This window comes from Chinchilla lanigera, unplaced genomic scaffold (assembly GCF_000276665.1).
Source record: "Chinchilla lanigera isolate Chin_1 unplaced genomic scaffold, ChiLan1.0 scaffold00153, whole genome shotgun sequence".
Lineage (NCBI taxonomy): Eukaryota > Metazoa > Chordata > Mammalia > Rodentia > Chinchillidae > Chinchilla > Chinchilla lanigera.
In genome coordinates this window covers 1,829,329-1,840,178 of record NW_004955554.1, presented here as the reverse complement: position 1 = coordinate 1,840,178, position 10,850 = coordinate 1,829,329, and the positions used below count along the sequence as shown (strand labels likewise).

General features: G+C 39.9%; 1 protein-coding gene across 1 annotated transcript in view; it reads left to right on the top strand.

The window, feature by feature from the left end:
• Fstl5 (follistatin-like 5) overlaps positions 1 to 10,850 on the top strand; it is a gene marked incomplete in the record, with an annotated part of 716,744 nt that overhangs the window by 584,163 nt on the left and 121,731 nt on the right. The window contains 2 exon segments of the mRNA XM_013508669.1: positions 4,311 to 4,472; positions 7,032 to 7,166. Coding sequence (XP_013364123.1) covers positions 4,311 to 4,472; positions 7,032 to 7,166 — 297 coding nt within the window.

Below are 10,850 nucleotides of genomic sequence, written 5' to 3'. Positions count from 1 at the left end.
AGGAGAAGGAGAAGGAGAAGGAGAAGAAGGGGAGGAGGAGGAAGGGAAGGGAAGGGAAGGCAAGGGAAGGCAAGGCAAGGCAAGGCAAGGCAAGGCAAGGCAAGGCAAGGCAAGGCAAGGCAAGGCAAGGCAAGGCAAGGCAAGGCAAGGCAAGGGAAGCGAAGGGAAGGGAAAGAGGGAAGGAAGGAAGGGAGGGAAGTAAGAAGGGCGGCTCACCTGCCAGACATACTTGTCTAGTTTTGGGATTGCATGGAGTCAGAAGAGATAAACCAGCAATGTGATTCAATAGAAGAGCAGGGCCAAACTCAGAAAATGCAATATGATTCAATTAGTGGCTAATCACAAAACAAAAAAAATTCTCAAAATTTTCAGCTTTATTTATGTGTAAAATTACATTTATTAATTGCACACACACGTCATAATGCACAACACAACAGTGCTTTCATTTTTAACTGCAATCTATGATGTCACACAAGGAATTACTGGAAATATCCTTGGGATTGAAGCAGATCTGGCTTACTTCCACAACCTTTAAAACTCCTGCTTTCATATTAGCCCGGTTTTCAGTATATATTCTTAGGTTTCTTAGCCAAGTAAGTTTAGTTTAAGAACATAGTGATCTGCATCTGTCTGCCTCGCTTTCCGTACTGATGGCAGCAAGTTCTCCGGCGATCTGCGTCGGGCTCTTAGCTGCTGACTCTGTCTCCAGTTGTGGAGCTGCGTCACGCCGCGCACATGGACAGCCTCACATCCACTGCGGTTATGAAGCTGTCTTGTGTTTACATCGTCTCATTGTTAGTGTCAATGATTCTGATGTACAATTGAGAATAAATTTAAGATTTTTGCTTTCAATCACTAGCTAACTTAGTGAATGAGTTTAAAGAAAATTATCTTAAAAACAAAATTTGAGTGTTACCTAATGAAAATATAATTATCAAGCTGTGAGATGTAACACAATAGAATCCCGTTGTTTAATTCCCAGTCCACATGGGGCCTGTGCCAAGTTTCCCATCTGGTTTTTAGCTCATTTTTCTTAGATCAGGACCCAATCTGGGTTTACACACTGCATTTAGTTATCAGGACCTTCAGTCCCTTTTAATTTACAGTCTTTTCTCAGGCTCTTGGTGTTTCTATCTGAGATAAAATTTACATGCTATTTAGCCATTTGAAGATGTATAATTCAGAGGTTTGCAGTGCAGCCCAATGTTATGCAGCTGCTTTCTGATGTCACAGCGTTCTCCTCACTACCGAAAACCTCACATGCGTTAGACACGTTTCTCCACTTCTTCTTTCCCCCCAGTCCTGTGATCCTTCTGTTTTGGTGGACTTACCCATCCCAGACATTTTATGAAAATGTTCTCTTCCGAGTACAGGTCTTTCATTTAGCATTGTGTCTTCCGTATTCCTGCTAGGCTTTTGTAAATCTTTCCTTCTTGTTGCTAGAAATATCATGTTGTGTACCAAAACCACACTTGAGTTTCCATCATCAGGACAATCATTTATGTCGTTTCAACTCTTCAGCCTCATGCGCATTCATAGACGCATTTTACCCTGTCTCACAGACATGGAACTGCTCGGCGTGGGGCAGCAGAACCTTGTTTGCCAGCAGAGTTCACTCCAGAAATACATGTGTTGGCCGAAGCACTTGTAAATCAAAGCACATTTCCTCGTAAGAAAGAATGGAAACTCAGATGATTCATTACACACCCCAAAAATATTCATGAAAATGATTATAATACTGTAATAAAATACAAAATAATAAAGAAATTGCAAAATATGATGAGAAATAAACAAACTGCACTGAACTTTGAAAACTTTTGCGGCTGGTGTACAGGAAGGTACTTTCACTATCACTGTGGAATCACTGCTGCCTCTGGGCTTCGTGGAATCTTTTTCTTTTCATGCAGCTTCAACAAGGAACCTGTCTGGTGACACTTGTTTTGCCTCCTTTTGAGGATTTCATGGAAATGTGACTTGCATTGCTGTTAAACAGACACGTTGCTCTCACTGCCGCAGCCTTACTTGCTTTCTACATAAGCGCACACTGCTCCAGTTTGCATATCTCCCTAACCTCACTTGAAGCAGGGATTTTTCTCCTTGTCCTCTGCAGAAGAGATCTCCTCCATAACCTCTCACTGTTGTGAGAAAATCACCCATAATCCTGCAGCCACTGTCCCATAGTAAGAGAGAGAGAGACAGTGAGAGAGAGAGACAGACAGACAGATGGAGTAGGGCTCACTGGTGATCTGTGATGCTGAGTCCTGTACTACTGGTACCGCAGCACATTGCTAGCTCATCAAGTTAAAGGTTATTAGCGATGTTTTCTCATCTTGTGGAACACTCACAGAACAAGTTACTGTACTAAAATGCAAAATAATACAGAAAATACAAAATATAAAGAAAAGTAAACAAATTAACCTGTGAAATCCTACATTTTATTGTAGTTCTAAGTAAACAGTTTGAGGACATACCACAGTCTTCTTCATGGAGGCTGAGTGGTTACATTCTCACCACAGTGTGGAAGATTTCCAGTTTCTTCCATTATTTCTGTTTATTATAGCCATATTAGTAGACATGAAATGGTATCATATTGTGGTTTTATTTGCATTACTACCTTTTCTGACACCTTTTCAGGTGCTTATTATCCATTTGCATCTTAGAAGAAGTGTTTCTTCAGGTCTTTTGCCCATAATATAACAGAGCACTCTTTCTGTTATTCAATTGTAACAATTTCTTTATCCATTCTGGATACTAGTCTCCTATTTGATATAATCTCTAAATATTTTTTATTCTGTAGAATGATATACTTTCTTTCATTTTTGTTTTGAGGCAGGATCTTGCTGTATAGTTCAGGCTGGCTTTAAACTCACTGTGTAGCCTTGGCTGTCCTTGAACTTGGGGTGATCCTCCTGCCTCAGTCTCCCAAATGCTGGGATCACAGGTGTGCGCTACCAAGCCTAGCTATTTTTCCCTGAGCACTGTTTGAAGCATCATAATTTTTAATTTCAATGAAGACAAATTTATTTTGTTGTTGTTAATTGTGCTCTGGGGGTTGTAATAAAAAATCACTGTCAAATCAAATGTCAAAGTGATTTGCTGCCTTGTTTTTAAGTTATAGCTCTTTAGCTCCTACTTTTAGGTCTTTATTTGGTTTTGAATTAATATATGATGAAGGTACATATCTGAGTTTATTTTCCTGTTGTGGTTTGCAGTTTTCTAAGATTTTCTTGAAAAAATCTATATGTTGGATCTCTAATGAAAAATACATCGACCATAAATACATATTTCTGCACTGTGAGCTCTATATTCTATATATTTGGCCTTACATTTGTACACATTATTTTATATTATACTTTCCTGTATGTCTTCAAATCGAGAGTTGTGTATGCTGTAGCTTTTTCCAAATTGTTTTGGCTATTTGGGGCTCCTTGTGGTTCCATGTAGATCTGAGGGTGAGCTCATCCACTGAGGGAGGAAACACACTTTGAGGGTTTGCAAAGGTGACTGTGTGTCTGTCAGTCAGTCATGCAGAAGCACCACCGTCAGCCAGTGGTTCTATCCAGCTCACAGTCAGTTATTTCTACTCATGAGCACAAGACTGTTTTTAAAAAGTCCTTTCAAAAATGTTTTGTCGTGTTTAATCTGCACCTATCTGATAAAATATATTCCCAAATATTTTAATTTTGGATGCCTTAATTTCTAATCATGTTATGGTTTGGAAAGACTTTCCTTCCTCTCTGGATTTATTTATTTGATTGGATTAATAAAGTTTTAGCTACTTATACTTCCTCATAATTGTTAATTATTCTGACACTCAAGTTATTCCATTTTTAACAACGGAAACCTGTGTGATTTTTTAAAATATCTCCATTGTTCTGAAGTTTTAATTTTTTATTTTAAAGAGAGAAAAAATAAAAATGATACAGAATTTGAGAACAAGATGGTAAGAAATTAACAATGGTTATTAAATTATTGCATATTGTCATCTTCAAAGTAGTTGCTCAGATTACCAGATATAAGCATGCAAAGTAATCAAAAAATATAAGCACTTACAGTTCTTTTCAATACTTTTGAAACAAAACATTCCATCCAACCTTACATTTCATTTTTCCTAGCACAGTTTCAGAATTACTTTTCTTTATGTTATACTGGGACATTTTCGTGAATAATGATACCTGGAAACTGAGATCTTCAAGTATACAATATTGTTAACGTGCATAGTTCATCGTTTCTTCTGCAGCAGTTCTTGCTGGTTTTGGAAAAGTCTCTGGTCAGTACCAGTTTCTAATCTTCCTTCTGTCCTCCTTCAGTTCCTCCTGTCATCCGTGTGTACCCTGAGAGCCAAGCTAGAGAACCCGGGGTGACCGCGAGCCTCAGGTGCCACGCGGAGGGCATCCCGGACCCACAGCTTGGCTGGCTGAAGAACGGCGTGGACATCACGTCGAAGCTGTCCAAGCAGCTCACCCTGCAAGGTGTCTCTTTTGTGCATTTTTTCCCTGTTAAATGATCATGAAGAACTGTTATGCTAAATTTATAACTCATTTTACATTATTTGGGAAAAAGGAGAAAATGAGTCAGTGGCAAAAGACTGTCATACATCTAAAAAAGTTTATATCTAAGATATATTTGAAATAGTCTTTTAATACTTTAATACTCTAAATAATAGTCCTGTCATAGTGATTAATTATGTCATTATTTTGCTTGCAAGTAAAATATTAAATTAGATATGTTTATAGGACTTGTGAATTATAGTACATGTGCTGAACAGAATAATTGGGTAGAAAGACATTTTTGAAGTTACTTTTTAAATATTTAATTAAAATATGGATTTTGGAGGGCTTTAATAATGTAGAGATTTTAATGAATATTTTTAGTATATTTTGTAAATGAAGAGATTAATAAGTAATTAAATGTTTCACATTTCTTTATTTTTAAGATGTCAATTAATTTGGTTCTATACATAAATATTCTTAAAATTTTAATATTCTGATATGGATATATGATTAATCCATTGTCTACATTACAGCAATTATAAATATGTACAAGATAAAAAATACAATAATTTTTGTAAAGCTAAATAATGAAGATAGTGCAAAAGCAATTACATATTATAAGCTGATTATGCTATTATGAAAGAAATTCATAAATCTGATTTCCATTGTTAGATATAGAACCACATGTCATTTCATCAAGCTATTTGTTACATGGATGGGCATTATATTTTTTATTCTATGTCTTTACATTTCTTCAATTCAAATTGGTAGTAATTGACATATTCTTCATTATTACCCTGAGCATAGATTCCTATATTATTCTACTTAAATAGTGAAAACTTTTAGCCATAAAGCCTTTTAAAATAAAATTTCTTCATAACTGTTACTTATTTTTGCATGTCGGCAGTGCTGAGTGTGAATATTCTTGATCTTTACATTTTATGGTCATGTGGCTAGTCGTGCATGGCTCAGATGTTTCTTTAGCATTTGCGTATGAGATCCTATTCTAGGAACTAATTCAAAAAACAATGGCCATGTACAGGATAAACGCGAATGAAGGGAAATAAAATCCCCAAAGCAGTGCAAATTGTTTGCTAACAAGCAAATGAAGATAATAGTGCAAAGAAACTGAAAATCGGCAGACAGGACACCAAGAGAGAAGAAGAAAAGTTTAAAGAGGGGAGAAGAGTTAAAAAATGTTTGACGTGTAGAAAATGTCAAAGAAGATCACTAACATTTGCTCGTGGAATTTTAAAAAAGAGTTTCAGCAGTGCTCGGTCTTTAATGGTATTAGAAATGAAAAGGAATTGACAAACCCACAGGCAGCAGCAGCAGCCGGTGTGCGGGCGTGGGACTGAGAGGGCAGGGGTAAGGGAAGAAGGACCAGAGGAAAGGAAGGAGGGACGTTGTGTTTCCAGCACATCAACACTCTTTGGAAACAGTGTGTACGGCTGCTTTAACGCTGAGATGGTGGAGGTGAGTCATTGCCAAATAACGGGTGAGCTCACAAAGCCTAACGCGCTCCTCTCTGGGGTTCTGTTCTAAAGCTGAGACTGAGACGTGCAGTCACCATTTTGGGGTAGTGAGCCTCAGCATAAGAGGGTGAGCAGGTGGGTGTGCAGTGAGCATTTGTAAACTAAGAAGGAGGCGCAGGTCATTCAGAAGCTTTCTCCTGCCCGGACATCCCCTGCCTCCCACACATCCCCCGGGCCTGAGGGCCCTGACCACAAGCAGGCCCGACCTCCTCCCATTTGTTCTCTGCGCTCTCCTCTCCCTGAGCTCGGCCAGCCACGAATACTTCCGATCCAGAGCATGAGGCACAGGCCCAGAACCTGCACAGGCGTGTCCAGCGAAGAGGACAGCAAGGGAAGTTGAGCGTGCGGCCTCTTAAGGCCCAGAGCTTCATAGGCAAAGTATTATCTCACCCAGATGGGAGGTCGCAGTTGCTCTCTCCGCAGCCCTCTGGCGTTACAGCAGCCCTACCAATTTCCATACCACCATGTAGGTTAGTTTAATTTCATTTCTGGTCAAAAGACAATTATGTGTTCTGATCTCTCTGTCCTCTTTCTGTCCTACTTAGAGGTATGGAGCATGAACTCAGTAACACCCTTGCCTGACAACAGTGGTATATTTACACGATGGAGCTCACTTCATTACTTATGGTAGTGTCTTGAGCATAGATGAACAATATCTATTATTTAAATTTCCATTAAAATGTAGGAAAAAGTGGAGTCTGAATAAAGTGAACATATGACTTCTAGTTATCCATGTGTGATACCTCCTGTGTGGGAAATAGGAAATGGCGGAGAACACAGAGTGTGCGTGGGTTACAGGGTGCGGGGCTCCGCAGAGCTGAACGAAGGCCCAGTGTGCAGAGCACTTGCGTACCTCTGGCGTCCTCGGGCATGCTCCCGAGCAGGGACGAGGAGGACGGCAGTTTCATTAGCACGCTCTGAGAGAGCTGCTTGACCGCGTCTTCAGAAAGCAGTGCCCCGAAGCCGAAATTGTCCTTTACCAGTTCCTTTCCTGTGTTCCCAGCCAACGGCAGTGAGGTCCACATAAGCAACGTGCGGTACGAAGACACCGGCGCGTACACGTGCGTCGCAAAGAATGAGGCGGGCGTGGATGAAGACATCTCTTCTCTGTTTGTGGAAGATTCTGCGAGAAAGACGCGTATGTATTATGCACACACACTCACACCTGTATTCAACTTGATTGCTTTTTAGGTTACTATAGCCTCTTTTAGCTGTTCAAAACGCTAAGTAGCAGAAAACTGAAATGCACAGTGCATTGAAACGCCAATTTCATGTGTAGGGAGGATGGGAATCCTGCACAACTAAAAGTAAGTTTAAAGATTTAAGTTTGTGAAATCTTCACTACTGCATTGGAATCATTTCATTTACTTTCCAAGTGTACATAATATGTTTCAGGTTCTGCTTCCCATCTGCCCATGGAAGAATTTTAATCCCTTGAAAAGTCCTTTCTACAGTCATATTTTGGTAATTCAAGGCTCTCAAATATTCCGCACTGTAGATGGAATAAGGCTGCATCTCTCTTCCTAGGTCAGCTGTGTTGCTAGAAGCTGCAGTGCGGCCTTACCCACAGCAGGTACCAAGCTTCCTGTTCACAAGACAATTAGTGACCTGCTGCAGGGCTGTCCTTAATTGAATGGTAGAAATCCTGTACACTTTGATTTTTCTCCTGAAGTTATAAGAAAAATGCGCCCTTTCTTTAACTGTTCAAAACCATTTATGCACAATATTTGAACCGACATAGGAAGTAGAGTATGCTCTATATCTTGCTTCTTGAGTGCGTTGTAAGCGCTCAAAGTAGGGTGTTTAGCATGTCAGTTGCTCTAAGCTTCAATCACTGTTTGGATGGGTGCATTCAAACTCCACTTTCTCAGCTATTCTGAGATGTAAAGTGCGTTTTTGTTAACTGTGTTCACCCTGCTGCGCCCTACTCTGACAGAACCTGCCCCCAGCCAGTATATTGCAGTTTCTGTCAGTCTCTGTTGCCCAGGTAACTAACCTCCAGTTTACTTCAGCTCCTGTTACAGTTCCTGTTACTGCGGTTTCCTGCAAAGGGCTGGTCACTGTGATGCACACTGTAAGAACCAATCCCCATGGGGCTGGGGTTTAGCTCAGCAGCACAGCGCCTGCCTGGCAAGGGCGAGGTCGTGAGTTTAATTCCCGGTACTGGAAAAACAAACAAACAGATAAAAAAGAACCAATCCCCAGATGACATGCACTCTGCCTGTGTTCTTCCTCCTTGCTACCCCAGGAAACCTCCCCCACGCCTTCGCAGCCTGACTTCTTTGGGAACGATCCCAGTCGGGAGCGCCGGTGTGATAAAGTCGATTCTGCCTCCCAACCTCGGCTCCACTTGGTTCTTGGTTCTTGCTGGTACTCTACAGCACAAGAACTTGGTACAGAGGGCTGGGATGCAGAGGGTGGACTGGATGTGGTGATAGCTGCGTTGTGTGAACCTCGGCCTTCTGTGGGTTTATCCAGTGCACCCTGTGGGCAAACAGGCCCTTCCTGGGCCTTGTGGCTCCTGGGTCAGAGCTGGATCACTTGGAATCTTCCCCGTGCCCTCTGTTCTTCAGTTTGATTAGTTATGCTTCGATTAATGTGCTTCAAAAGTGTCTCACATTTTGGAACTATTAGTTTGCCAGACCCATTTCTCTGTACTCTGATTTTGAACCTAATTAAGCCAATGTTGTCCGAGAAGTCTTCTTATTCCTTCTTAAATCAGCAAGTACAAATAGATATGAAGGGGTCTAATGAGGCAGGAGGACTTTGCCCAGGTCCCATCTATCACTATATCGTTATCTATATTTTGTCCGTTTAGAATAAGGATCATTATAGGTAAATATTTAAAAGAAGTTTTAAGGTAGAGAAAGAGATCTGATTTAATGACCTAAATAAGGTCTAAGGTAATTTTTTGTTCCTCTTTTGTGTGAAATGTGATCAAAATGTACAGTGTTTCAGTCTAAAAAAAAATCTTATTGCAAAAAAATAAACATTGCCATTAATCTTCCTGAGATTATTCTCCTTTTCTTCCAACGCACTTATCGCACTATTCTGGCCATGTTGTGAAGCAGCTCTGGGTGCCTCTCTCCTGAGTGTGATGGTGGCTGCCTCCAGGGGCCCTCCAGAAATGCTGCAGTGCGTCCTCAGCCTCCTCATCCGCGGGGCTCGGCACTGTGGTCTTTCCGGTCCTACTCAAAGTCAAAACGACCGAAAGGTAAAGTTAGGAGTAGACTGAAGACTGAGGCAGACCTGGCCTTGCAGCTGGAGATGCCCAGGAGGGAGGACTCCGAGCTATGCCAGGAAGTGGCAACGATGGTCAGTGTGTGTGAGTGAGGGAGAGTATTTTGAGAGATTGATCACCACGCACCTTTGCTGCAACAATTAAAAAGCTTAAGCATTCACTGTATTTGTTAATCACCCCTAATATTTCTATGAACTTCCATTTTTTTCTTCTTTTAAAGATTAATTTTAGGGGGCTGAGGATTTATTTTTTTGTTTTGTTTTGTTTTTGGTTTTTCTCCGGTACCGGGAACCTGGGGCTGAGGATTTAGTTCAGCGGCACAACACCTGCCTCGCAAGCACAAGGTCGTGAGTTTGATTCCTGGTGCCAGAAACAAAACAAAACAAAACAAAACAAAACAAAAAAAAGATTAATTTTAAGAGATATTAGAAAACTTCAGCTTTGTGTTTTATAATGCTGTTTGTGAAGCATTTTAATTTCAATTCTATTAAGATTTTTAATGTTAATCATATATTTTTCTATATATTTTCTAGTGACAATAAAAATACCTAATCATAATTTATCAGTGAGGTATACAACTTTCCTGCACACAAATTCTAGTAAAATTTTAAAGGAAGGTTTAATAGAATTTTACTTATATACCCATACACACAATGAATTTGATTAAATATAAAGTTTCTGAAAATGTTTTTATTTTAATTGACTTTATTTATTGTTTTAAACTCTTAAAGGTCAAAACAATGCATTTTAAATGTTTTAACACTACCTGCTAGAGGCACACTGTTACAACCCCATGTAATATTTTGAGGAGCTGTTCCAGAGATGACCTTACCGCCCACATTTATATAACTTTCAGAATGACCCTATGAAGGAGAGACAGTAGAAGTGAAAGACTGAGGAGTGATTTTTATAGGCTGGAAATAACATGTATAGAAGATACTTGCGTGCTGACATTAGGCAGCCTTCCCTAGGATGAAGAGTGAAGCAATATCTCAGGAACAATCCTGAGGTCTCAAGCATCCCTAAGTCACGTTTATATTCCACTCTGTCTAGACGTGCAAACACAATTCTGGAGGGAGGAATCGCAAACTTTATTTCTGATTTAAGTAAACACCCTTAGGTTTGCTTGTTTGGTGTCCTGTGTGTTTACTAACTGGTAATTAAGAACGTTTCACATATGTCATTGAGGTTAAAGTGACCGGTTTTAGAAAGTAATGTATGTAATGAAAATCAAGACAATATTAAGGAAATAAACTGAGTAGAATAATAGGAGGTACAGGACAGCACAGGATGAAGGTGTGGAGGATTCAATGTATATACAAAGAACTGACCATTGCAAGAGGAAAGTATGAGTTTTGAGGAAAGACAAGGGTTGTAATAACCCAACAGCCCTGTGACTTGGGACATCACATAACATTTCTGAGCTTTAGTTTCCATATCACAGAGACAGAATAAATATTGAAACATTAGGAACTTCTGTTTACAGTTTATATGCAAAGCTTATCAGAGCACTAGACATAAACAGTTCTTTGACTCAGACTTATTTTATGAAAATAGTTTGTTATTCCAAGGTAGAAAGTT